General features: G+C 38.9%; 3 protein-coding genes across 4 annotated transcripts; 1 reads left to right on the forward strand and 2 right to left on the reverse strand.

Moving 5' to 3' along the window:
- Positions 1-16: 16 nt before the first annotated feature.
- Positions 17-3,934, reverse strand: gstz1 (glutathione S-transferase zeta 1). Of its 2 annotated transcripts, none has more exons than XM_014970061.2 (9): positions 3,680-3,934; positions 3,287-3,338; positions 3,132-3,199; positions 2,622-2,702; positions 1,704-1,829; positions 1,551-1,626; positions 1,406-1,458; positions 1,275-1,324; positions 17-432 (listed from the first exon to the last, which is right to left on the reverse strand). In XM_014970061.2, the coding sequence occupies exons 1-9, from the start codon at positions 3,707-3,709 to the stop codon at positions 306-308; spliced, it is 663 nt and encodes a 220-aa protein (XP_014825547.1). In that variant the 5' UTR covers positions 3,710-3,934; the 3' UTR covers positions 17-305. The 2 variants fall into 2 exon arrangements, with proteins under 2 accessions (XP_014825547.1, XP_014825548.1); XM_014970062.2 differs by lacking the exon at positions 3,680-3,934 and adding an exon at positions 3,425-3,542.
- A 1,257-nt stretch (positions 3,935-5,191) lies between these two features.
- aldh6a1 (aldehyde dehydrogenase 6 family, member A1) lies at positions 5,192-14,028 on the forward strand. The gene is made up of 12 exons (XM_014970055.2): positions 5,192-5,348; positions 7,011-7,055; positions 7,146-7,220; positions 7,617-7,778; positions 7,924-8,002; positions 8,441-8,743; positions 9,250-9,371; positions 9,676-9,865; positions 10,288-10,469; positions 10,872-11,051; positions 11,957-12,055; positions 13,713-14,028. The coding sequence occupies exons 1-12, from the start codon at positions 5,310-5,312 to the stop codon at positions 13,815-13,817; spliced, it is 1,581 nt and encodes a 526-aa protein (XP_014825541.1). The 5' UTR covers positions 5,192-5,309; the 3' UTR covers positions 13,818-14,028.
- A 258-nt stretch (positions 14,029-14,286) lies between these two features.
- Positions 14,287-25,036, reverse strand: LOC106905304 (basal body-orientation factor 1-like). The gene is made up of 10 exons (XM_088002554.1): positions 24,536-25,036; positions 24,207-24,459; positions 24,068-24,133; positions 21,901-21,981; positions 21,734-21,814; positions 20,108-20,187; positions 18,680-18,824; positions 16,058-16,539; positions 15,383-15,487; positions 14,287-14,638 (listed from the first exon to the last, which is right to left on the reverse strand). Exons 1-10 carry the CDS (start codon positions 24,577-24,579, stop codon positions 14,578-14,580), a joined length of 1,398 nt encoding a protein of 465 aa, XP_087858680.1. The 5' UTR covers positions 24,580-25,036; the 3' UTR covers positions 14,287-14,577.
- Between the last annotated feature and the right edge of the window lie 873 nt (positions 25,037-25,909).

Here is a 25,909-nt window from a genome sequence, read left to right on the forward strand (position 1 = left end):
TCACAGACAACTGATGTGAAAGAAAAGTGGTTTATTTTGCTTTATTCTGGTTTTAAAATCATTCATAATGTCACCTCATATTATGTACCAGGATTACGATGTATGTACTAATACCTGAAGTTTTGCACTTTGCATAACAAATCTTGAATTTGCATGATTTGGACATTACAAATGTGTGAGTTATTGTGTGTTGGTAAAACATTTTTACATAATGCTGTGGGATATTTTATGAGTTTCATTAATGCTGATTCAATAAAAACACTTGTTTAAAGTACTTTATTTAACAATGCCACACTGTCATCATTTCATGCTTGAAGATCAGCAGGTGTGTCTGGTTGGCGAGATGGATGGCTCAGTTTGAAAGCTTCAATCTCAGCCAAAGTCTCATTCAGCCTTTTGATGGTTGGATACTGGCCTACATCCACTTTAAACCTGCAGAAATTTAAAAAACTTGTCATTTTTGTTTAATTAAATGTTTGTGTTCAGCAGGGACTGGACATACATTACTCACAAAGTTCAGCTTTCAGGGGAAATTTATGGAAAAGTAGAAAGTTCACTCTACAAGAATATTATATTATGAAAGTAGGACATTTAAGCAGAAGCATGCAATGGTTTCTATGGACTTCAGGAACGCGCCGGTCACTCGATTCAAGGTAAATCAGTATCCAGCAGCTGTTCCCTAATGATGCAAAGTGCTGTTATGCTTTTCTGTTTCTCTATTTCTGTTGCAATCCGCTGATTACATTGAGCAACGCAAGAACATCCTGTTTGAAGCTTTGCAATGGTGAGGTCCTGTTTATCAGCAGTTTGGCATTGTCTTGATCTCATGATGCCAACATGTGAACAGCGTGACCGTTTCAACATTTGATTGTACCAGGAAATGTATAGGTAAATTAATGGATCAAACACCTTTTGTGAATTTTGCTGTTATTGTTGAACAGCAAGTTATGTAAGAAGTACTGAAACTGCATGGTTGGACATGTGCATTCATGAGTTAATTTTGTGAGCAGTGCAAGTCCTTAATAAAATGACTCACTTCGTCCTGTTTGAATTACAAATTTGCAAGGATTTTTTTTATTACTATGTGCAAAACACTGTCCATTTTCCAATGATTGAGCATTATCTTGTAAGATGTTCAAAGCTTGAAATATTGTTTAATAACCTAACCCAGCTTTTAAATTTAGGGAATATAATAATCATCAATTTCCTTCTTTATGTTCATCTTTTGCAAAGAAGCAGACCGTCTTAATGTGACAGGTGGAAAGTTTACTCACCTCTCTGCATTGTAGACTTGTGGGACTAAACAAATATCTGCCATGGAAATCTAAAATGAAAGTGATAAAATGTAAATTATTGGCTGTATTTAATCTTTTTTTCACTTTTGATCTGGTAATCATATTTTTACCTCATCACCTACACAGTATTTCCCTGCAGTTTGCTTCAGAATTGGTTCTAAAGCTGTAGGAAATCAAAAAACTCCAATAAAGCCCAGTGAAAACATAATTCAGAGCTCCTCTATTAGTCAATGAGAGTCAAAATCTTCCACAAACCTTGAAAACCACGGCTGATGAAATGTTGCGCCCACGGTAACTTTTCTGCTCCGATCTTCTGCAGTACGGATAAATTCTGAAATGCATCAAATGTTGCTATAAATTTCTTTTAGGATATTCAAAGTAGAACAGAAATCTTTGTTTTAGAGCTACCTGAAGAGGCTGTATCCCAGAGGCGATGAGGTCACTAATCATGCGAACCTGGGCACGTGCCTTCGGGTCTGCAGGAAGAAGACGAGGTCCTGGTCTGGTCTCGTCAATGTACTGGATCACTGCAAGCTACAGGAACAAACAAAGTGTGTTCAGTATTATAAACGTACTTTAAAAAAGTATTCATACCCCTTCAACTTTTTCAAATGTATTTTATTGGGATTTAGTGTCACAAATGCAAAACATTGCTCTGGCTTCTGATCCTGCTGACGACTTGCCCCACCGTGACGCTGCAATCATTTCATTTGAAACATACCACACAAGACTACTCGAGACTTTTTGGGGAAAATATTTAAGAATCTTTTCTTCTCTTTTCACTCCACAAATACACAGGCAAAGTTCATCTTCCAGCAGGGAAACAACCCTGAACATACAGCCAAAGTTACAATGGACTGGTTCAGATTAAAGCATATTTATGTCTTAAAATGGCCTAGTAAATGTTCAACCCTAAATTAAATTTAGAGTCTAACAAGTCTCGAAAAATGATCTTCACATGTACCTTCCTGTCTTGGCTAGAGCTATTTAAAAAAAAAATAATCTAAAATTGCAAAATTTTTAGTTTCTAAAAGTGGAACACTGGTTTAAAAAAAACTTCACGCTGCAACTGCAGTTAAATATGACTCTTTAAATCCATAAATAAAAATCCATACCTCACTTTTCATATTCTTATTTGTAAAAGAAAAACTCTAAAATCTTAACTTTTCCTTGCTCTTTAAACTTGTACTGTTTTACCACAAGAAATTACACAGACATTTGTGGTTGTAAATGTATAAAATTAAGAAAAAGTTCAAAGGTTGTAAATACATTCGAAATCCACTGTAAATACTTGTAGGTTGATATGAATAGAGGGCTGCAACCTACCGACTGAGACAGAGTGACGCCATCAATTTCCACTGCAGGAACTTGCTGCATGGGGTTCAGTGTTTTGTATTGCTCTGTAAGCTGAGGTGGACAAAGATTTGCCATCGGTTAAGTTCAAGTATTGGTTAAATATGTTTACCAAATATTTTGTAAGTTATTACAAAATACAAAAATAAAACCATGAACCGAAAAAGTCTGCTTCCAAGTTGGACCTCCTCTGGTTTTAAAGAAAGAAAGTAACATATCTTTAATAGGTGGATCAGGTCTGCTGGACTGAACCTTGTTATAAAAGATTTTATTAAATTTGTCAAAGAAAACCAATCAAATTGAGATCCAGACTCTTTGGTCATGTCATGGAATATACTACATTTCTAAGCTTTGAAAATTACATAATCAAATCGTATTTTTGTTGGCAAAAGGGCAAAGTCTTCCATCTATATCTGCACATTTCCATCCATCCATCCATCCATCCATCCATCCACAAGGAGAAACGGTGAATGTTTACTGTACCTGCTGACCTCCATCTTTGATTAGATTGACTGCAACCTGGTCATATTCAATGCCCTTAAGAGCAAAAGCTGTGCACAAAAAGTTTAATATCATCTTGTTAACATAACAATGATCTATAAAAGAAAAAAGCTGAGTCATTTTAAGGCATAACTTACCAATCCGGACCCTCCATGAGCAGGAGCTTCTGAAGTATCCATGAAGAACAGGCTAAAGAGAAAAAAAGCATAAACATAGGAAAAGCAGAAAATAAGATAATTTTATATATCCGTGCAGATTAGATTTGATTGGTTGACCTTAGTTTGGGTTGCCATAGCTCTTGGAATCTACCAAATGTCTCTAAACTAGAGTAAATCAAGTTTTGCATGTACTTTTTTGTTCTCTACAAAATCCCATCCTCCTCCAGCAGCCAATAGGATGCATCCCTGAATTCCCTCCTACTTACACTTTGGTCCATGATTTTGTAACATTCGGGCTTCCTCTGCTTCTCATTAAACACACACACTTACACACTCATAGCTAACAGAAAAACAATAAAAATACTACAATACCTTCATTAGGCAAACTAAGGTCAAGCGCATCTCTGGTGTTGTGACGTTTGAAACATCAAAACAAAGTGAACTTGTGGCTTTCAGAACCGACTATTGTGTTGTGAACATTTCGCTCTTAATTCGCATTTCTTAAGCATGTAAGAATTAAAAAACGAAAGCAGAAAAACTGAAGGTGTCTAAAAAACAGCTGCTTGTGATATTTTAACCCTGATGATTTCAGTTCAGCTGCAGGTTACATAATTTGGCTGGTTTAAAAAGTATGGTGGACGAGTCAGTGTCATAGATGTAGAAGAAAAGACGCTGCACCAGGGTCCGGATCACACGTTTATGTCGCCGCCATGTTGTGAGTGGCATGTAGCTGGGGTTAAAAAAAAGAGTAATTCAAGTAAAAAACATACTTGTATTAAATGATCATTCAGATTAGGTAATTTTGCATTAAGACAAAGAGGAAAACTGAGTTAGAAAAAAAAACACCTTATATATCTTTTCATTCTCAAGGCTGGGTTAAAATCAGTTTAAAACATAACTATTAAATATCAGTACTATTTAAATATCTAGAATTAAAAGAGAAACCCTTTCTTATTTTTTTATCATGACAATTTTTCCTAGCATCCTTTTCAAGAAAATGTTTCTAAAATAATACTATCTAATAGACTTAGGAGAGAAAATCAAACATATTCCAGAAAAAGAAACCAAAGTGAACCAGATAACATCGTGTGAATGCTTTAAAGAAAATAACAAATAAATTAATGACAGGTTTTCACATGTAATTTTGCCATGCAGCAAAAAAAAGAGCATAATAAATGAATCACGGATATAGAATACATATTCTAGAGCTGTGCTATATTATTAGTAGTCATTGTAATGTTTACTGGTATTAATATTTGAAAAAAAAACTTAAATGGTTTTAGATAATATAACTGAAAGAGTAGTCAAAGTTAAACAGCTCAATAGACAATATCACAAAAAAATATGAAATTTACTTTTTATGTTACTATAGAGAATGGTGGTAACTGCATAATGCAATAGATTCTCATTCAGTACCTCTTTAAGATAAGTGTATCTTAAGCAGATTCTGTTTCATTGCAGTTGTATTTAAGTTTACATATATTTTTGTAATTTTGTCGGAACAACCTTCATTTCTTGTAAGGGGATGACTGATGTTATAAACAAAAAACACAAGAATTGATCAAAGGTAAGCGTTATTGTTTATTTTATTCAGAAAATGCAGTTTTTAAATATGATTTGAATCAGTTACATTGTTGCACTTGACCCTCACAATATGGCCGTCACGCTGACGTGTCATTACAACTTGGCAGCAATGTGGCATCTACTCTTTAATTTCTATGTTCGTTGTTGGCCTGTTTCATATTTACCCAATAGTCAAGCGAGTTATTAAACAACGGCGGAAATGTGCGTTACATCTAATATTGATTGGACAGCAATCAGACCAATCACAGGCCTTTATTTGTGGGCGTGAGCACATTCGGGCCATTAGGGAGCCTTGCTTTTTGCTAAGGCCCGCCCCCAAGTAATCCATGTCCGTGAGGGAGGATTCTGACTGCTCTTGGACATCGGGCTACCTGCAGGATCTGTGAAATCAGGTTGTCTTGGAGAAAAACATTTCACCATGGCGGCATTAGCATTAAGATCAGTGCTTAGAACCAAGGTGAGCTTTAATTCGGCTTTAGATCTGTTCAAATTCATTTAATCTGTTGTTTACAAAGTTACAATGTCATGTGCTGCACCATGTGTACATTGCAGATAAGGGTTAGATAGGAGAAACTTTCATTTTAAATTGATAGTAAAATAAATATTCACCTAAAGTGAGGCTTGTTTAAAATGCACAGATTTACTTGTGTGGTAGTAGTATGCAAGTTCAAGCAATTTGCATTATCAGTGGTACTAATTATTTTCTTTCTGCTTTCATTTCCTCTGTGCCTTCCACTCAGCTTGACTTTGTCCCCCTTTTCATTGCCATGCACTTTGTCGTTGTTTATTAATCTTGTGCTCCAGCAAGCTGCAGCTGGAAATAACTGGTTATATGCACATTTCCATAAATTGGCAAACTAAACCTGCCTTTACAAGTTCTTCATAAAACAATTATAACTCGAAAAATGTGCAGTTTCTGCTTAGATGTGGTGTAAAGGCTGTAAGCTGAAAAATTTCAGCTGAATAATTCTGAAAGATTCTAGGTTAACATGAGAAAACTTCTAAAAGAAATTGTAAGAAATGTTAGAAAAGCAGAACTGTCTTATCTGGTGAAGAAGCTCAACTTTTACCTGACAAATGTTAAAGAAGCTGAAATCAACACAAAAACAGTTATAAAAAGGTAAAAAATAATAGCAGCTACTTAAAAAAACAAAGTAAGAACTTTGAGCGAATCTACGAAAATATGAGTAACAAAAACTGATAAATAAACAGCAGTGAATGGAAAACAGTTGCTTGAACACAAATTATGGAAAAGGTGCAATTAGACTTGTGATCTGCTGAAGTAGCAGCTTAAAAGTAGAAGAGAAGATTGTCAGAAATCTGCAAAGTAACTTTACTTTCAACTGAAAATTGGTCTAAAAACTGTCAGCGGAGCTTCTATTAAGTGGACGACCTGCTGAAACTTGCATTAGAAGATGAAGATCTAAAAAGAAGCAAAAGTGGAAAAGAAAAACTGAATTGCTTTCAGTAAGTGAACTTGAGAGACACTGGTGAGTAAAATATTCTGTGGCAAAGCTCGAAATTATAAAATCTAAACGCTTTGTAACAGACTGTTTGGAAAATCATTGTTCTTAGGGAAGAACCTAGTAAAAAAGTCAACATGACAAGCCTATGTTTTAATGCATAGATTATTATGTATTATCCATGGTGTACAAGTAGAAGTTTGCAACTTTTTAACATTCATATAAAAAGAGGTACTGTTAGAGAAAAATCTCCAACTGAGCCAAAACATAATTTTCTAACAACCATTTTATGAAAATGTTGAAAGATATAAACATTTTTATTCATTTGAGAATAGCCCAAAGCTTTAACCCTCTAACATTTGAATTATGTTTCTATGTGCAAGAGTGTGGAAATATTTAGGTTTTAAACCATTTCTTGGCTGTAGAAGCATTTGAAGGATTAGATATTTAAAACAAAGAAGCGTAAAAGTTAGAATTATAAAAAAAAATCAGAGCTGACGTGTCCTGTGGTAGCAGAACTATTAAATAGTTTCAACTAACTAGCTGAAAAGTTAGTTAAGATTACAGAAAGAGTTGAACGGCAAAAATGTTCAGAAAGAGAATCTCAGTTTGACCTTCCAACCTTTACATTATTACTAAATTTCAATTTCTAACAGGTCCATCCTAAAACTGGCCGTCTGTGCTATTCCTCCTCCTCAGTGGTGAGTGAAAATACATTTGTTTGTGAATCTAACTCATTCTGGTCCTATTGTGTGATGTGGATATGATTTATATTATTTGTCTCCTTGCAGTCTACTGTTAAACTCTTCATCGATGGGAAATTTGTAGAGTCCAAATCCTCAGAATGGCTTGATATTCACAATCCTGTAAGTCCTGTACCAAACCTGAAGAAGTTTTTCAGTGTATTATTTGTAGAAATGCACTAATCAAACTTTTATCGGCCAGAGTTATTTCTGGTTTTCCTTTCGTAACCTTTGATTTTAATTATTTTTTGTTATTTTCTTTATTTTTATAGGACATTAAAAAAAAACATTAGCTGGATAAAGCAAATGTTCTTAACCTTTATTTGATTGTTAAATTAAAAAAAGTGTAAGGAAGGGGTTGTTGTTGGCAGGCAGGTATATACAGTAAACAGAAAACAGGGGGAGTTCTCAGTTCCAGCAATGGTTTTCAGTATTTCACCTGACGTTCACCAGTCACAGTTGATCAAGATTAAATTATGTTTTTAATCTCATTTTTACCCGTTTTCTTGTTCTTTGCAGGCTACCAATGAAGTGATTGCCCGTGTCCCCAAAGCCACCCAGGAGGAGATGCTGGCTGCTGTAGACTCCTGCTCCAGAGCCTTTCGCTCCTGGTCTGAGACCTCCATTTTGTCCCGGCAGCAGATCTTCCTGCGCTACCAGCAGCTCATCAAGGACAACATTGTGAGTAAAGAAGGTTGCTCAGCCTGAGAGGCCCTCAAACTGGTCAACATCCTGCTGATCAGAGGTCTAAATGTGCTGCTTGTGTTTGATGATGACCGTACCAGTGGAGGTTAGTTCTTGAGCCGAACCCCTGGTTCTGTTTCAGAAAGAACTCGCCAAGTCCATCACATTGGAGCAGGGCAAAACCCTGGCGGACGCAGAAGGAGACGTGTTCAGAGGGTTGCGTAAGTTTCAGTGACATACATGCAGGTTCCCTGAACAACATGGAGATAAATATCTACATTTTTATGCACGATGTTGGAAAAATGAAAACAAGTCGTTTAGTAAAAAAGTGACTTGTATCACAAAACTTCACACAGCCGCAGTATTTAAACATTTGAAAATGTTCCTTATAATGAAGATACTTTCATTGAACAAACAGTGGTGAAAATAGTTAAAATAACATCATTAATTGGAATTTATCATTGTCACGATGAATCAATATCTTATTACGATAAGAAATTGTTCACAATAAATGATACGATAAATGCCCACCCCCGTCTCAGTAAGTTAGTCACTCACCGGTAGTAAGGCCGATATGCAGCGTTTTGAAAAAAAGAAAACAAAAAACACTCCGCCGTTTTGCCACAGAAGAAATATCTTCCTTTGCGTTGCCTTTTCAGAGGTGGTGGAGCACGCCTGCAGCATCACGTCTCTGATGCTGGGAGAAACTCTGCCCTCCATCACCAAGGACATGGACACCTACACCTACCGTCTTCCCATCGGCGTGTGCGCCGGCATTGCCCCCTTCAACTTCCCCGCCATGATCCCCCTGTGGATGTTCCCCATGGGGATGGTGTGCGGCAACACGTACCTGCTGAAGCCGTCGGAGCGCGTGCCGACCTGCGCCATGCTGCTGGCCAAGATGCTGCAGGACGCCGGCGCTCCGGACGGGACGCTGAACGTCATACATGGGCAGCATGCTGGTGAGAGTTGGTTCGAGTTACCTGAAATACGACTGAATATGACTTTTTTTCAAATCTTTTAATTCATAGTTATTCTTCTATACAGTCTCTATTTTTAGATATGCTACTGCTCTGTGAAAAACTATTACAGAGTTCTTCTGTTTTTGCATCAAATAATGTAAAGAAAACAAGTTCATATTTATTTAGAAACAATGCTAATGTTTTAACTCAGGAGTAATTCAGAAATCAATATTTGGTGGAATAAACAGGAGGTTTTCAATGGGGTTCAGTGGAGAGGGCTCTTTATTATATCCAGAGCTGTACATATTTTATGGGGTTTTTTTTGCAGCGTAGGCAGAAATCAAGTCTGAATTTGGGTAAGAAAATTCAACCAAGACATTCAGAATGGAGGAATTATAGTTTCACATTTGACCTGGGAATATTTTAGAAAAAAAAAACAAAAACAGGATAAATCTGTAAGGAGGAAATTATAGTTTGTTCATTCATTAAACATTTTTCTGCCTCAGCTGTGAATTTCATCTGTGACCACCCCGCCATCAAGGCCATCAGCTTCGTGGGCTCAAACCAAGCCGGGGAGTATATTTATGAAAGGGGATCTAAAAATGGCAAACGGGTCCAATCCAACATGGTGAGTGCAATAAATAAAGTTATTGCAATTGCTGCTAATCCCCAGAAGGTGGCAGCATTGCCCAACGGACTCTTTAATATGTTTTTGCCCTCTCTGTTCATATTGGTTATTTTCAAATGCACTGATGCGTGTGGAAAGCCAATTACAGCTGTGAAAAAGGGATTTTTTTTGTTTGTGCTCCTCATTCCACACACAAACCAAAAAGTGCAGCATGTCAACTATAAAATTTAACCCGCAGTTTGTTTAGAACAACAACCTTAGGAGATCAAAGAGCTGAAGGTTAACCACTTCTTGTGCAATGCAGGGCGCAAAGAACCATGGTGTGGTGATGCCCGATGCCAACAAGGAGAACACTCTGAACCAGCTTGTGGGAGCGGCGTTCGGGGCGGCGGGCCAGCGCTGTATGGCCCTGTCCACGGCCATCCTGGTGGGCGAGGCGCGGCGCTGGCTGCCGGAGCTGGTGGAGCGTGCCAAGGCTCTGCGAGTGAACGCAGGTACCACACCCGCAAGTCACCCCCGCCTTTCAAGAAGCCCGCTCTCGCATGGGGCCCGTTGGTTTAGCCGAGCCGGGGCCACCCACGCCGCCCTAACCTCACCTCTCGGCTGATGCTCTGTTGTAATTTCCATTCGGAGTCAGCTGGGAGCGCAGGGCTTGTCGAGGCAGTCATGCTGCAAATTTGTGGCCAGATCCGCGGACCAGACCTAAATGGCGGTTTTTGACCGTCAGATCCTCTCAGAAAAAAAAGTTGACGTGAGGTGAAACGAAGATCGGCTATGACTGCTTAAAGTGATGTGGAGTCACAGTAAATTTGGAACAGGAAAGCCGCAAGCGTCCGGGGTCCTCCTCGATGGAGGACGAGTGCGAATGTGCCGTGATGTGTAACGCTACGCCTGCTTGTGTTTGGGCCTCGGCTAGGGGACCAGCCTGGCGCGGACGTGGGGCCCCTGATCTCCCCGCAGGCCAGAGACAGAGTTTGCAGTCTCATTCAGAGCGGCGTGGACGAAGGAGCTCAACTTCTCCTCGATGGCCGAAACGTCAAGGTCAAAGGTTATGAGAACGGCAACTTTGTCGGACCCACCATCATCGGCAACGTCACGGTATGTGGGGATGTTTTCAGTGCCTCGCAAAAGGCTTTCAAACCAATCAATGTTTTCTCTCATTTGAACCATAAACTTCAATGTATTTAAGTTGGATTTTATGTGATTGACCAACAAAATAGTTCAGTCTCAGTCAAAACAGGTGATGCGGAGTCGCAATAAACTTTTCAGGGGAGTTGGTTGCATTAATTTTAATATAAGCGTATTAGAGTAGAGGGGGCTGAACACACCTACTCACCAAAACCTATCATTAATTTTGTTTCAGCAGAAAGTGAAAGGAAATGTATTTGAAAATCCCACTCAAAATAAATTGAACGAGGTTTTATTGAGAAAAATGTTGAACGTTTTGTTCGGCGTCTGATTTTGAAAAAAAAAAAAATTTTTTGAAATATTTCTCCTCAGCCCAGGATGAAGTGCTACAAGGAGGAGATCTTCGGACCCGTCCTGATTGTCCTCGAGGCAGACAGTCTCGACGATGCCATCCGCCTGGTCAACAACAACCCCTATGGCAACGGCACCGCCATCTTCACCACAAATGGTGCCGCGGCGCGCAAATACACTCATGAGGTGGACGTGGGCCAGGTGGGTGGCTGCGTCCTCCAAATGCGCCCCTCCGTCCCGGGAGAAAGGAGGCATTCACATCCCTCTGTCATGTCTGAGCTGCATCTCTAGCAGCGGGGAGCACATCACGATTCTGTTTGAAAATCTTCACATATTTAAAAAAGGAAGAAAAAAAAAAATAAAAATTCCATGTCACGTATCTCCTTGTTTACTCCTCACCTAAAATACACACCTCGGGTAACCCTGTTTTCTCCACTTCCCCGCCATCCGAGGCTCCAAATAGATAAAGCAAACACGCGTGTGTGTTACAGGAAAACAGAAGGGCATAGAAACGTATTTCCAGGTAGCATCCGGAGCAGGGAATTCTCAAATTAAAACTCAAAAGGGATTCCAGGGTTTGTGTTCGGCAGACTACGGCCAACCTTCACCCTGTTTGTTTGCCTGTGGAGCCTGGTTGTGCCCTGTGTTTGCTGTTCACATGTCGGGGAATGTTGTGCAGGCCATGTGCTGCACTCCTTTCCAAAACCTCTGTGCAACAAACATCTACTTTTCGTTTTTCTTTATTTTTTTTTTTCCCTTTTCCACTCGGCGCACCTTCGCCAAAAGGCCCTAGTGTGTCAAAACGTCTTCCCGCTCTTTCAAACATCTTAAACCAACCGTGGCTCTTGCAGTTTTCAAAACAGAATGTTTTATTTAGCTTTTCATCCCTCTAATAAGGCCACGCTGCGCTTTAAAAGCGGCAGATGCAAGCCGCAGGTTCGGCTTTGTTTATTGCGACCGTGTAGGCTTGTTTTTTCAACAAGCTCGGACGCACCGCATCTTTCTTTCAGCCGCATCTCGATCATCCCAGCAATTTGGGTTCCTGGAATTGTTTTACAAAACTTACACTTATAGAAATGAAAGGGACAATGCTTGTTTGTGTGCAGATTGGAGTCAATGTGCCCATCCCTGTGCCGCTGCCAATGTTCTCCTTCACTGGTTCAAGAGGATCCTTCAGAGGGGACACCAACTTCTATGGGAAGCAGGTCAGACCTGTTTTGCATATTTTTTGTGCTTCTGTTTGGGTTTCTACTGCTTCTGAAAACAGCCCGATCACTTAAAACAACCTCTCTGCCAGTTTTTGGCAATAAGTTCATGTTCTTGGTGTCTGGAAAATGAGCCGTTTCAAAAACCTCCAGAACCAGCACTGCCCCTCACCTAGCAACCACAGCGAAGCCCACCCTGTTTCCAGAAAGTCCAGCAGAGCTCCAGCACATTTGGTCAGATGGTTTTATTGCTGTATGTGACGAAGAATGGCTCCTGAAGTGTTTTGTTGTTGAGTTGCTGTCCAGAAACCACTTGCTGGATTCTTGTTGGTTGTGCATGAGGCTCCACTTCTGCTTTTTAAAGAAGTATGGTTGTATAATTACACATCTGTTTGCGCCCATTTTCACATGCGAGTGTAAATGTTAAATTGGGGGGCGTGGCCAGCAGCAGCTTATTTAAAGAGACAAAAGGCTTTAAAACGACTTCTTATGAAAATGAGCTCAATATGTTTAAGAAATGACCAGACTAAAAGCTCATCGCATACAAATTATTTTGTACAAAACATGTTCTATATAGTACATAGACTTATCCTAACCTGTTCAAGGAACCATAGTAGGTCACCTATTGCGACCTTTTATCACTTTACAAACACAAACTTCAATGTATTTAATTGGGATTTAATAGGATGTGCATATTTATATTTATCTCCCTTTACGCCGATAACCTCAATGTTCAATCCATCATCTAAGAACAGAAGTGTGGAATAAGTTCATGTTTACATATAGACTGACAAGCTGGTAACTGTGGAGGAGCTGCAGAGATTCACATCTCAGAGGACAGGAACTTTCACAAATCTAGTCTTTATGGAAGAATGGCTTGATTATTAAAATGAAGTGATAAGAAGTCCAGATTAAAGTCGCGTAGAGGACACCTGTGGGAAGACGGTGTTCTGGTCAGATGAGAATAAAAACTTTTTACCCTATACAAACACAGTCTGCACTGCGAAACATGGCAGTGGCATCGTCATGCTGTGGAAATGTTTTTCTTCAGCATGGAAGTTTGTAAAAATTGATTGGAAGACAAACGATGCAAAACAGACAGCTAAGCTTGTTGCAATAAGCACTGAATCAATTAATTGCACTATAAATTTAAACAAGCTTAATGATTTCCATTTGCTTTGGTTTTGTTTGTTTCTCTTGTCTTTCTTTCTACCAAAGACTGGATCATAAAAGTTTTCAGTTTAGTGCTGTGGTCTCAACTAGCCCTTTTTACAGACACTTCAGTACTAATTTTGTTTATTTTGGGGTACTTAAAATGTCTTCCACTTCCCATGATAAATGTTGTATAGAAATTAAAGTTTATTGGTTTGTGAGATGGTGTACTTGCATTATTTTGGCATTGTTACTTGGTCTGAAACCTGCAGCTGTTACTGCAGTGAAAGATGCTTCCACAAAGTATTGACTCAATTAGGTTGAATATAAATGCACAAAACAGTTTTCAAACTTGCATCTGGAAAAAGTCTTAAACCATGCATCCTTTTCCTTTCACTCCAGTTAAGTGCTGCTTTTGAGTTGGTCTGTCCCACTAAAGTACGCTGAAGTTTGTGGATATGATCAGTCTGATTAGTATTTCATTATTGTATTTTTATCTCCTTAGGGCATCCAGTTCTACACGCAAATCAAAACCATAACCTCACAATGGAAAGCTGAAGATGCTACCTTGAAAAGTCCTGCCGTTACCATGCCGACAATGGGACGCTGAATGCCTCATCCTTTCAAGTGCTTCTGATGTAACTTCAAGTTTTCTTCCAGAAAAAACAAACAAACTACAGTATATGATCATAGATAGATGAATGATGTGAAATAACACCCATTTTAAAGACTGTGTGTAAACAGTGTGTTTAGATGCTGAATGAATGTCTGCAGAGCTGTGCAGAAGAGGAAACACTAATAAATCTTGTTGGTTCCTAAAAGATTGTGTGTTTTCATGGAGGCAACCGTTGTTCGCTTTTGTTTTATGCATAAAATACACAATTAAAACCACATGCATTGTAAAAAACGGCTGAAAGGAACACAAACCAACATTTTTCACTGTGCTGTACTCCTGACTGACACTCCTCGGGAAGCACACAAAGCCAAGGCGCACATCTCTGTGTTGAGAGCTGCAGAGGCTGCACCAAGGTCATGTGGTGTGGTGCGTATCTGACAGGCTGTTTGGGGTTGAGGGCAGAATGGACTCCGGCGCCTGGGGGCCGATGAGCGCCCCGGCAGTTCTCTCTAATTCTGGAGGACAGTCATCATTATGCATCGCTAAAATGCAAACCGTCTTGATAAATCACATGTAGGAACTGACGTTCTCGCAGCCACTGCTTTTTCTGCTAAACATGCAATGTGGGACCGATAAATCTGTGCAGGCTTTCTAAATTGTAAGGATGAGGTAAAACTTTTTTTCAATTTTTTATTTCTGTGCCATTTTTTTTTTTTTTTTTATGTGTGTGTGTTTGAGCTCGGCAGCGTTGGTGTCAAAGAGTCTCTTTCCGTTCCTCGCTGGATGCACACAGACCCTGATGCTTGCAGACTTTCCTATGGGGGGGGGATATGCAAGAGATTGCAGTTAAATAGAGAACACAGAAATGAAAGGCCATGTTTTATATCACATTGGGTTGTTTTTTCTGGGTTTTTTTTTTTTTTACCCCTAATGCGGTTATTCTTGGTCAACTAGATTTGGATCCTGCTTACTGATTGTCTTATTTTACCAAAAGGTCAGACTGAATGCCAGACCACCGCTGACATGAATATACTTCCCGTCTTTCCCGCTTTATCCCATACGTTCAGATCCCCTGCACAATCCTCTGGAAATCATGTTACCAGCTGCTCTCCGACCACAAGCGTTCAAAGGACAAAATAAACTGCTTGTGCACGTGAAGAGGGGACCAAAGAGCTGGAAGAAAAATCGTTGTGACCAGATGTTTATTTCCAAGCACACGACTCTGTGGCCGGGCCTATTTTTACTATTGTGCCCAGACTCTTTCTTCATTCTTTTTAAGCAGCTGGATGGAAAAGAAAATTGGTCGAAGCCTAACTTATGTTTTATGGTATCCTCTTCTGCCGAGAAAAAGGCTGTTTAAGGCATTAAAGTGAGGGAGGAGTCAGCATTTTCAATTTGAGCTAACTGCATGGTGTCACTGCACTTTGTTCTTCGGAGTTAATTGATGCAGAAGTTTTTGGTTCATTTTAGAGGAAAACAAATGGATTTTAATGTAGGCAGTGAGCACAAATCCTAATAATAGTTGAGCTGTGTGAAACATATGAGGGATGTTTTATTACCTTTCCGTCTGTCCATTCATTTTAGCAAAGAGGAGGCTAAGCACTTTTTCCTTTTGCTCCCAAGTGAGATGAGACATGTTGACCTCACCGCTAGGAGGATGGGACCTTCAGACAAACAGAAGGCAAATCAGACCTGTGTTTCATTAAGTCATGCGTCTTTAATTTTCTCACATTACACTCTCAGCCTTTAATGTGTTTCACTGAGGGTTTATGAGAGAAGTGGAAGGACTCAAAATCTTGCCAAGTATGTTTGTCTTGTGTCTAGGGCAAATAGCTTCGTGCACTTGAAAGATGAGATAAAACTAACTCACAAGTAACTTTTTAATAAGATATTGGAGCTTGCTTTATGTCTGTAACTGCAAAACTTATTCGATTTTATGGAAGAAAAAATAGCTAAAAATGTTTTGCCTTTGGCTGTTTGCAACATGATCACTTTGAGTTTATTGTTACTACAGGATGACTAATTCTAACCTTGGTCGTTATTTTGAAAGCAATAAGTTGTCTGGTTTGAAACCACAGTACATTTAGAGGTTACGTGTAGAAGGACACTTCGACTTCACATTTATACACTATTGCTCTCTGATCAGTCAATTCCAACAAAATACAATGAAATTGGTTTAAGAGTACAAGGGAAATGTAACACCACAGAAATGACTGAAAGAAAAGAGAAGGTACCATTGTGCAGCTGCCTCCATGTCTGCATAGAGGTAGTTGGGACTCCTGTTGACGGTTCGGATGGGTGGGAACTTTATCATCCCAGCTGTGGCCTCTCTAAACTTCTGCCGATAATCCTGAAGGGCTTCCTTTTCATTCTGAAGTTTGCTGGCAGCGATCTCCTGCCTGACGTGACCCAGCGCTTCGTGGAAGAATTCCTCCACCTCTCTGCGTTTAACTACGATGGTCTTTGCCAGCTGCTTGACGTGCTGCATCTCCTTCTCTCGCATGGCGAGGAGCTTCTGCAGTTTGTCCAGCTCCACCTGGCTGGCCTGGATGGTAACCAGATTCCTCTTCTCCTTCTCTTCCTGCTGCTCAGATTTTCTGGAGATTTCTGCCAGGGCCAGCTCCAGTGAAGCGGCTTTGGCCATGACTTCAGAGAGCTTCTTTTCCTTCACTTCCATCTTTGCTGTGTCCTTCTTAACCGTCGCCTCAAGCATATCCTGGGTGAGAGAGCATAAAGCAGAGAAGGCCCAGAGCCAATTTACAATACATGCATTCATCAAAACCGTGATTGTTACATTAATTTTAGGCTTCTTCTAAGAACAGGAAAGAAAACTGGATTTTTATTTTTATTTATTTTGGGGTGGGGGGGATTTTACTCATGAAAATAGGCTCAAAATGATACATACACTCAATTTTATTCCTGTAATATTTGGTTAAATATTTCTTAGCAAGTTGTGCCTCATCTACAAGCTTTCTGCAGCCATGGATCTGCTTCTGTCATCAGGAGTCAATCAAGAAGCTTCATGTCAGGATCTTTGGTTTTTCTGGGTTTATAGTTTTATTACTTCATTTGTATTTATGCTTAGTTATTCTTTGTTTTGACTAGATCAGGCTTGTTTCTGTTCAATCAACCCTTAGAATTTCAATTAAGTCTTTATTATTTATTTATTTCTTGTGTTTGGCTCATTTTTGTCATTGTTTTCACGGCTCCTTTGTTTGTGTTCACTCCTCATTGCTTCCTTGTGACATTATGTCTCTTTCTCCCTCAGTCTGCCTTTGGCTCTCCCCTCAAAGATGCATCCTGTTTGTAATTAGGTCTGGTGATCATTCCAGCATTTAACCACTTCTCCTTCATTTACTCCCTGCTGGTTTCCCCATTAACATATTGTACCCTGTCCCCATTGTTCCTGCGCCTGCTGTTGTTTGTAAGTTCATGTTTTATCATTCCTTCATTAACGATTCACATTTCCCCACAGTCTCCACTGTTCGGCTGATAGTGAAAAAGAAAGAAAAACACATTAGTCACTTCGGTTCATTTATGCTTGTTGTGCATTTTGGAGTCACCATCACCACCACACATCATGACAGCTTTATCTTTCCAACACAGTCCTAGTGTGTGTTTAGGATCATGGACCTTTGCAACGTCCAGGCATGTTCAGGTTTTAACCACATAGTCCCTGATTTGTGGTGAAGACAGTGACAGAACCTCAGCATGATCCTGCCTCTACCATGGTTGACAACTGGTGCAGTGTTCCTAGGTGGAAAAATAGGTCAAGCTTCGTCTCGTCTGACTGTAAAACTTTTCTCTAGAAGAGATTTGGTTTGTCTTCAGTTTTGCGAGAAGCCGGTCCTTCTTTTTTCTTTGGCGAATCTCAACCACGTTGATGTGGCGAGGCACACTGGTGGACCACCTACCTTGGTCCTCAAGGTTGGTGGTCAGAAAAGGCACACTGCTCCGCATGTTTTAGGTGTTTCCCTGCTTCCAGCACACATGATTTCAATTGACGGCTGATTTACAGGCTTTTGTTCAATTGCAATCATCTGAACGGGGCATCTTAAGTTAAGCGTCTTAATAGGTTCCTAAATGAACCCTATTGATGATTGTTGGATTGCGCTTAAAAGCTGAATTTGTGTAAGGAAACCAAAGAATGTCTGATGAGAAGAGTGGTCAAATATGCAGCTGGCCAAGCAGGTTGTTGATGACTTCTAAAAGGTTGCGGCTGAGGTGCTGAGGACATTCAACTGGACGTTGGTGGGGCTATTATTATTTCAGACCCATTTGGATTAGATTTTTGTTTCTGAAATACATTGAAGTTTCTTGTTGAATGCATGACGTAGATTATACATAGCATCCCAAATTAACACAACGTTCATGCCAATGATGAGTTAATGCAAACCTCTGACCAGCAGTTCTAACTTTGGATATTTTTTTTACTTATGTTTGCGAGCGGCCAAAGCATCAGGGAAACAGATTTACTCCTCGTGATTGGCTGTCATCATTAGAGGTGAGATTAATGCGCCCAATATTTATTTATCCAAACGAATTGGTGCCAGAAAGCTCCAAAGGATAATTCAATTAGAACCCAGACATCAGTGGAAACTCGCCGCAACCACTAACCACTGAGAGCCTGGAGAGCAGTCAGGAGGTCGGTGGGAGTTGGACCACAAGCAAAATACACAGGGTCAGCACAAATAAACAACGTAAGGGGGGAAAAAAACCCACCTGAAATATATTCTGGACAGATCCGACAAACACTTTCATAACTGAAAATTACTTTCAGGGCATAAATGGTCTCTTTCCAAGGACCGCTACTTAAAAGTCACATCGGTGTTTGCTGTCTTTTGGGTGAAACATACCTTCTCCAGCATGACTGAGAGCTTTTCCTTTGCCAGTGAATGTGTCAGTTTCTTCAGACCCTCTGCTTCTTGAATGGTAGTTTTCAGTGTTTCATTCAAGCTATCTCGCTCCTTGAAAGCAGAAGTTAACGCACTTTCCATCTTGCTAAGGGAAAGAAAAAAAAATCAAGCAAAAAAGACTACTGAGAAATTTGTTTCCTGCTATAAAGATGCAGACACTACATTTCCTCACACTTTCCAGAGAAGACAAGAAAGGAAGTGAGGTGGCGGTGAAAGAAGGGAAGACAAGGAGGGGAGGACATAAAAAAGGACAGTAGGGAAGGAGGACAGAGGAGGTCACATTGTAGGACAGGAGGAAGGTAGAAAACCTTCCAGGGAAGGAAAGAAAGGAAGGACACAAAAAGGGTAAAACAGGAAAGGGGATGCAAATAAGAAAAAGAAGATGAGAAAAGAAGGTAGGACACAAAGAAGGAAACAAAGGAAGGGACAGAGGAAAGAAGGACACAAGAAAGGAAGGAAGGAAGGAAGACAAGGAAATACAAGGAAAGAAAAACAAGGCCACAAGAAAGGGAAAACAGGACAAGATGACACAAGGAAGAAGGTAGGGCAGATTTAAGCAAGTGAGGAAGAACGAAGGGAGCGGAGAAAGAACACAAGAAAGAAGAGAGGAGACAAGGAAGGACAAAAACAAAAAAGAAAGGACAAAAGAAAGAAGCCAAGACAGAAATAACTACATGAGGAAGAGAGCTGGGATGATATAATGAAGAAAAGGACACAACCTTTAAGCCATGTTTCCATTTTCTATAGCTTCATATTTATCCAGACCCGGAAAATACATCAATCTAATTCCATACTTTTCCAAATGTTTCCAGGCTGCATAAAAACCCTGTGAATCAGTCCTGTTGTCCCGTTGTTTTACTTTCTGATTTTATCTCAGCACGATACACTCAGAGTTGGTTAAGAAATCAAACAGAGACGTCAACTTTAGGGTCACAGATTTCTGTTCTTGGTATGAAGTCGTCCTTCTCTGGAAACCGGGTGGGAAAGAGTTGGTTTGTTTAACTTTGAGGTTCAAAATTAAATCAATTATGGACAGTCAGCCCACGCTGGCAGGGCCACACCAGGATCAACGTTGATGTTTCATGAGCTGTGAAAACATCACCGCCAGAGTAGGACACACGTCCTATAGCCTCAAAAGTAAACTATGGTCATCCACACATGCTCTGCTTCCTGCAGGCGTTCCTGGGATGCATGAAGATGTGATAGTTGACTCAGGGAGTATACACCGTCATGAACATGACAAATCCAAGAAAATAACATTAGTTCTGGTCACATATTTACACAGAAATTGTTTTTTCTTCACGTTCTGCTTGCTAGAGCATTTTAAAGGATTTAAATTCAGCATCACAGCCGTGAAAAGACACTCACACAATAGCTTCATGGTGGTCCAGCTTCATCTTTGCTATCTCCTGATTGCACATGAGCCTCATCTCTCTCTTTAGGCTTGCCTGCAGGAAAAATTACATAACTTCACGTAACTTGGGATATTTGAGGTTTGCCACTGTCTGGTCTCATCCAACAAGTATAGATGGGTATTGCAAAAACGTCTTGGAGAAGTGTTAATTAATGTCTTCAGATTTTGTCATGTTACAACCAGCAAAGCAGCCATATGATAGATGGCTTTCTTTTTTTTTTTTTCTAGAAAAATCTGAAATGTGTGGTGTAGCTTTTCATTCACCCCCCTCTACTTTGTAGAGTCAGTTTTGATATAAGTTTTTACCAGGTTTGAACATCATAATAATTTTCTGTCAGGTTGAATGATGTGGCTTCAAATGATTGGCTTTAGGTCTGGTCTTTGACTGGGCCATTCTAACAGATTAACAATAATGTTTTTTGCCCTCAGTCCAACTGAATAAAACTTTAGAGCCACAAATGTGACATGATGTTTTCTTAAAAAGAAAATGTATCGTTTTAATGGAAAATTGGTTGTAATGTTTAAATAACTGAAGATTTATTTCTAAAGGAAAACATAAAACTCAAAAAGAGGATGGGTAGATTTTATTCCATGGGATGTCGATAGTAGAGGAAAATGATATAAAAAAAAGTACAGTTTCCATCCTAATGACAAGAAAAATTGATGTGCATATATTATTATAACAATTTATTAATTTTCACTTTTAGCTAAAGTTCTTAACCATTGTGGAAGGTCCAAAGAACATTTTGACCCTCTGCCCAAATTTAAAGTCTTTTCCAGTAATAACTGTCAACTCTCACCACTTTCCTTGTCACAACTGAAGAAAAGCATACCCTCAGCATGATGCAGCCACCGCCATGTTTTATGGTGAGGATGGTGTTTTCTGGGAGATGCCACACATAGCATTTCTTATTTGATCAGAATAGTTTCTTTCGTATGTTTGCGGTCTTCCCTGCATGGCTTGTTGTAAGCTGCATATTGAACTTCTCATGACTTTCTTCTTGCCACACTTCCATAAATACCAGATTTGAGGAAAAATTAATAGTTTTTCCCTCTTTGAGGCTCCTCCACACGAACCACTGACCTCTTGGCTGCTTTGCTGATTAATGCTTTCTTTGACCAGCCTGTGAGCTCAGAGTGACATCCATGTCTTTGTAGAGCTGCAGTTATGCCAAACTCTTTCCATGTTCAAATGACAGATTGAATAATTCTCCATGACGTTTTCAACTCATGCTATCGAATGAATCATGTCTGCGGAGTTTCTCGCTCTCCATGACGCTGTTTGATCACTTTGTTGTTTAAAAAAAAACTGTGAGGCCTTCACACACTGCCTGGATTTTACTGCAGTCAGGTGGATGCTATTTTTTAACTAGGCACTTCTGGCACAATTGGTAGCATTAGATTTTACTTAGAGGTATCACAATAAAACGGGTTGGATATCTATACATACATGCAGTAGTTTGTATTAAGATCCCACATGAAATCTCGATAAAATACTCTGCTGTTTGTGGTTGTAAAAGTTCAATACTTGCAAACGGTTTGCAAGGCATTGTAAATACAGTTCTTTATAGTGTTTCAACCTGATCCCTTTGGAAGCTGTCCTCAGTTTTCCTTAGCGTTTCCTCATGCTCTTTCTGTGTAAAATCCATCCTTTTTCTCATCTACAAGCAAACAGAGACAAAAATGTCGGTTTCATCACGATGACATCCAAATTGAAAATATTCAATCCTGTTTTCCACCTCCTCACATCACTGAGTTCCTCCTCCAGCTGGGCTTCGTTTTCCTCCATTTTTCTCATTTCGTCCAGGAGCGCTTTAAAGTCTTGAGCCTTTTCAGACAAGACAAAACAGAACAAAAGCCGTTACGTGTAATGAATTACTACCATCAAGTTTTATACAGCGTTAGACGATGCAAATTGGAGACAGTAATGAGAATACACAACCCAACTTCCTCGCATCTTAAATGTCTTAAGATGCTACTGTGGAGAAGTCAGTCTGAGAAAAAATGTGACAAAGTGACCAAAATCATGAGGGACTGAAAACACGCGCGCCCACAGACATGGAAATGATGACTAAATGAGGGGTTATCAACCATCTGATTACAGCTTGGAGCCTAATCGTTATTCTTCAGATAACTCTCTAAACGTTCATCTACATCAGCGCTGTAGTATTTACACAAGCTGGTCTGCATCTTCTAATTTTCCCCCTATGCAACCCATCCTATGGTAAAGTTTCCAAATATATTCACCGCTTTAAAGTTAAGTGATCAACATTTCCCTTGTGCTGCACAGAATAATTATTTGCCCAACCAAACTGCTTCCCATGTTCGTTGCTTTCACATACAACCATTTTATTGCCTTGCAGAGTTTGAGGAGCAATCACAGTCTCATCTTTAGGAGTCAACTGCAGTTCTTATAAAAAGGGGACATATGCGACAGTCTCGTACATTTTAAGTTGGTCCAGACCATGCGTCCTTTTTCATCCTCTGAAGTTCGGTTTTACTATCATGAGGTAAGAACTGGAAGATGGAAAGCAGCTGCCATCCAAAGAATAGTTTTTCTGTCACTTGACTTTGTCATGTGAGCTTAAAAGCTTGGGCTTTTATGGTGGGAAACAGAGGTCAGAGAGGGTATGAGTCTAAATAAGTTCCTTTGGTGTGCGTTATGTAACCTAAAGGGGCCTTTCTAGACTCAGGATCCTGTGTGACAATGGAAGTCTGGTTAACACATCAAGACCAGCACCGTGTCTGTATTTTCCCGACCAAGCACTTTTAAATTATGCTTTTTCACTGTGGCCAGTGGAGTAGATTAAAATAACATTAGACCATCACTTGGAATGCAAGGCTTTGTGCTTTTTTTTTTTATTTTATTTTATTGTGCCTTTGTTTGGTTGTTGTTTTTTTTTTAACATGGTGAATGCCAACATAATTACACACAACACCAGCTGTTAGCAGACAGCGCAGCATATTTTGACGTGCTACAGGTTTAAGATGCGCACAATAAATCAGACCAACGGCAGCTGCTGGAATGGAAACCACTTTTAACGTGCAGTCTTTGGAGATATGTGTGTTTTTTTTAGATAGACATCAATCATGATTGATTACAATAGGAAATAAAACTGGGAAAAATTTGATGGATATTGCCACACACCTTCCAACAATAAGATGGGTGCTGGTTTACTGTAAGTCTGTCTTTAACTGTTCTGATGTTACAGAGTCTAGATGTAAAACTAGGCTATGTATATATCTATATATAGATATAGATATATATCTATAGATCTATATATATAGATAGATAGATAGATCTGTATCTATATATATATATCTATATATCTATATATATAGATATATATATATATCTATATATATATATATAGATATATATATATATAGATATATATATATCTATATATCTATATATATAGATATATATATATATCTATATATATATATATAGATATATATATATCTATATATATATATATATAGATATATATATAGATTTTTCCTGCTCAAAAAAATAAAGGGAACACTCAAATAACACATCCTAGATCTGAATGAATGAAATATTCTCATTGAATACTTTGTTCTGTACAAAGTTGAATGTGCTGACAACAAAATCACACAAAAATCATCAATGGAAATCAAATTTATTAACCAATGGAGGCCTGGATTTGGAGCCACACACAAAATTAAAGCGAAATGTTCCCTTTATTTTTTTGAGCAGTATATCTATCTATCTATCTATCTATCTATCTATCTATCTATCTATCTATCTATCTATCTATCTATCTATCTATCTATCTATCTATCTATCTATCTATCTATCTATCTATATAGATAGATAGATAGATAGATAGATAGATAGATAGATAGATAGATAGATAGAAAAATAAAAATCAGTGCTTTACACCAACCTGTTTGTTTCGCTCTAGAAGTGCGATGGCCTCTTGTTTTCTAAGTTTGTCTTCGAGCATCCTGATCTGTGAGATTAGAATTTCAGTTCAGATTTACATTACAGTCTGTTAATTTATATGCGCCTCATCGCCTCCTGACCTTCTCCTCTCTGTCCTCTACTTCCTTCTGCCAATACCCGGTCATGTCCACACAGTTCTGCTCACAGCGGAACAGCTGATTGGTGAGCTGCTCGTTCATGCTGACCATGTTGTGGTGGGCGCCCCGGTAGTCGGACAGATCCTGCTCGGTGATCTTCAGTTTCAGCTCCCACAGCGCGGCGTTGGCTCTGGCCGTCTCCAAGTCCGGCTCCTTCTCGGTTTTTGGCTCATGTTTGGAGCTTTTCTTTCCTTTCCTGTGACAGAATAAAACCCGCAAGGGGGCTGTGATTTTCTATTTGCACGTAAACGCAGCAAATAACCCGCACTTACCCGCGTTTCTCCCGCTTAGACTTGGAGGTTTTAGTTGAAGGCATGGCTGATGGGGCCCAACAAACCCGGTACCTGCTGGTAGTGAACAATGGCTGCTGTAAGTTGGCCTATTTGTTGGGCTGTGTCTATGGTGACTCTTAATAAATTATACAGGGTATCCTGGTAGTGTCTCAGTCCAGTAAATAAGAAACAAATCACTGGATATTAGCACATGCACATGCACAATAATAAATCCATTATCATTTAAGTGTGTCAGTACACAATTTGATACATAATTCCAAGTGAAATCTACTAATTAATTTTCAGTCCAATATATGAGATGCATAATATATGTATTTTTTTATTATAATGTGATTCGCATGCATGAGTAAAAAAAAAAAAAACTTACCCTACCCCAAAAAAAAGTACATTTTTGCTCATTAAAATACCCGCTAATATTTGATTGGCTAAGTTCAACAGATACCTTATTTAGACCAATCATCTTAACTGAAGCATGGATAATCCCACCCACTGACAGTTTTACTCCTAAATTAAATTAATTTTACTTAAATCTAGCACAACAAATACAATCTCAAACAGGTGAGTTTCATATATTTAACTGTTGACTAATGGCTATAAGTCATATTTAATAAGTGAAATACATGATATAGATTACCTACAGATTGATGTTTTCAAGCTTTTGTTTTGTTTATATAAGAAAGTTTTCTCATAACAGTTGATGTGCATTTAAGAATAGAATATTACATCAGACCAGTTATAAAACATAGATATTTAGGGTTTATGACAAGGTTCTGATAACATAATAGATATATAAAATGACTCATATTAGTTTTGTCACAAATCCCCTCTATCTATACATTAGATTTGCTTTGAACATGAATGGAAAATTTATTTTGGATTTTTATTTATTTATATTTATTTAACTGCTCATTTTTCATGGTAGAATGATCATACAACAGACAACCTCAATGTTTTAAAACCAAGAATTTGTTGCACAAATTAAGATCTATTTGTATCCACATGGGATAAAAAAAATTATACATGCATTCATAAATATATACATGCCTCCTCATTAATTTGGATAAGGGCCCAACCTTTTAAACATGGGCCAAAATCAACAATTTCAAATAAAAAACAAACTTTTTCTCTTGTGATTGATTTTCTTCTTACCTGCTCAGCAATAAATTTAAAGGGCACTATTTTATAGCATGCAAAATATTTGCCTTAGTAAAAGATAAGTGGTCGGTTTTCTAACTTTTAGGGTCAAATGTTTTCTATTTTGTTGGTCTAAAAATGGGATATGCAAACCCAGAGTCACATGTGGCTTTTTGGCTGTACCACAGCAAAAGTGCTCAGACAGTAGAAAGCTTTTGA

This window comes from Poecilia mexicana, unplaced genomic scaffold, assembly GCF_051168715.1.
Source record: "Poecilia mexicana isolate PSO_F unplaced genomic scaffold, ASM5116871v1 scaffold_22, whole genome shotgun sequence".
Lineage (NCBI taxonomy): Eukaryota > Metazoa > Chordata > Actinopteri > Cyprinodontiformes > Poeciliidae > Poecilia > Poecilia mexicana.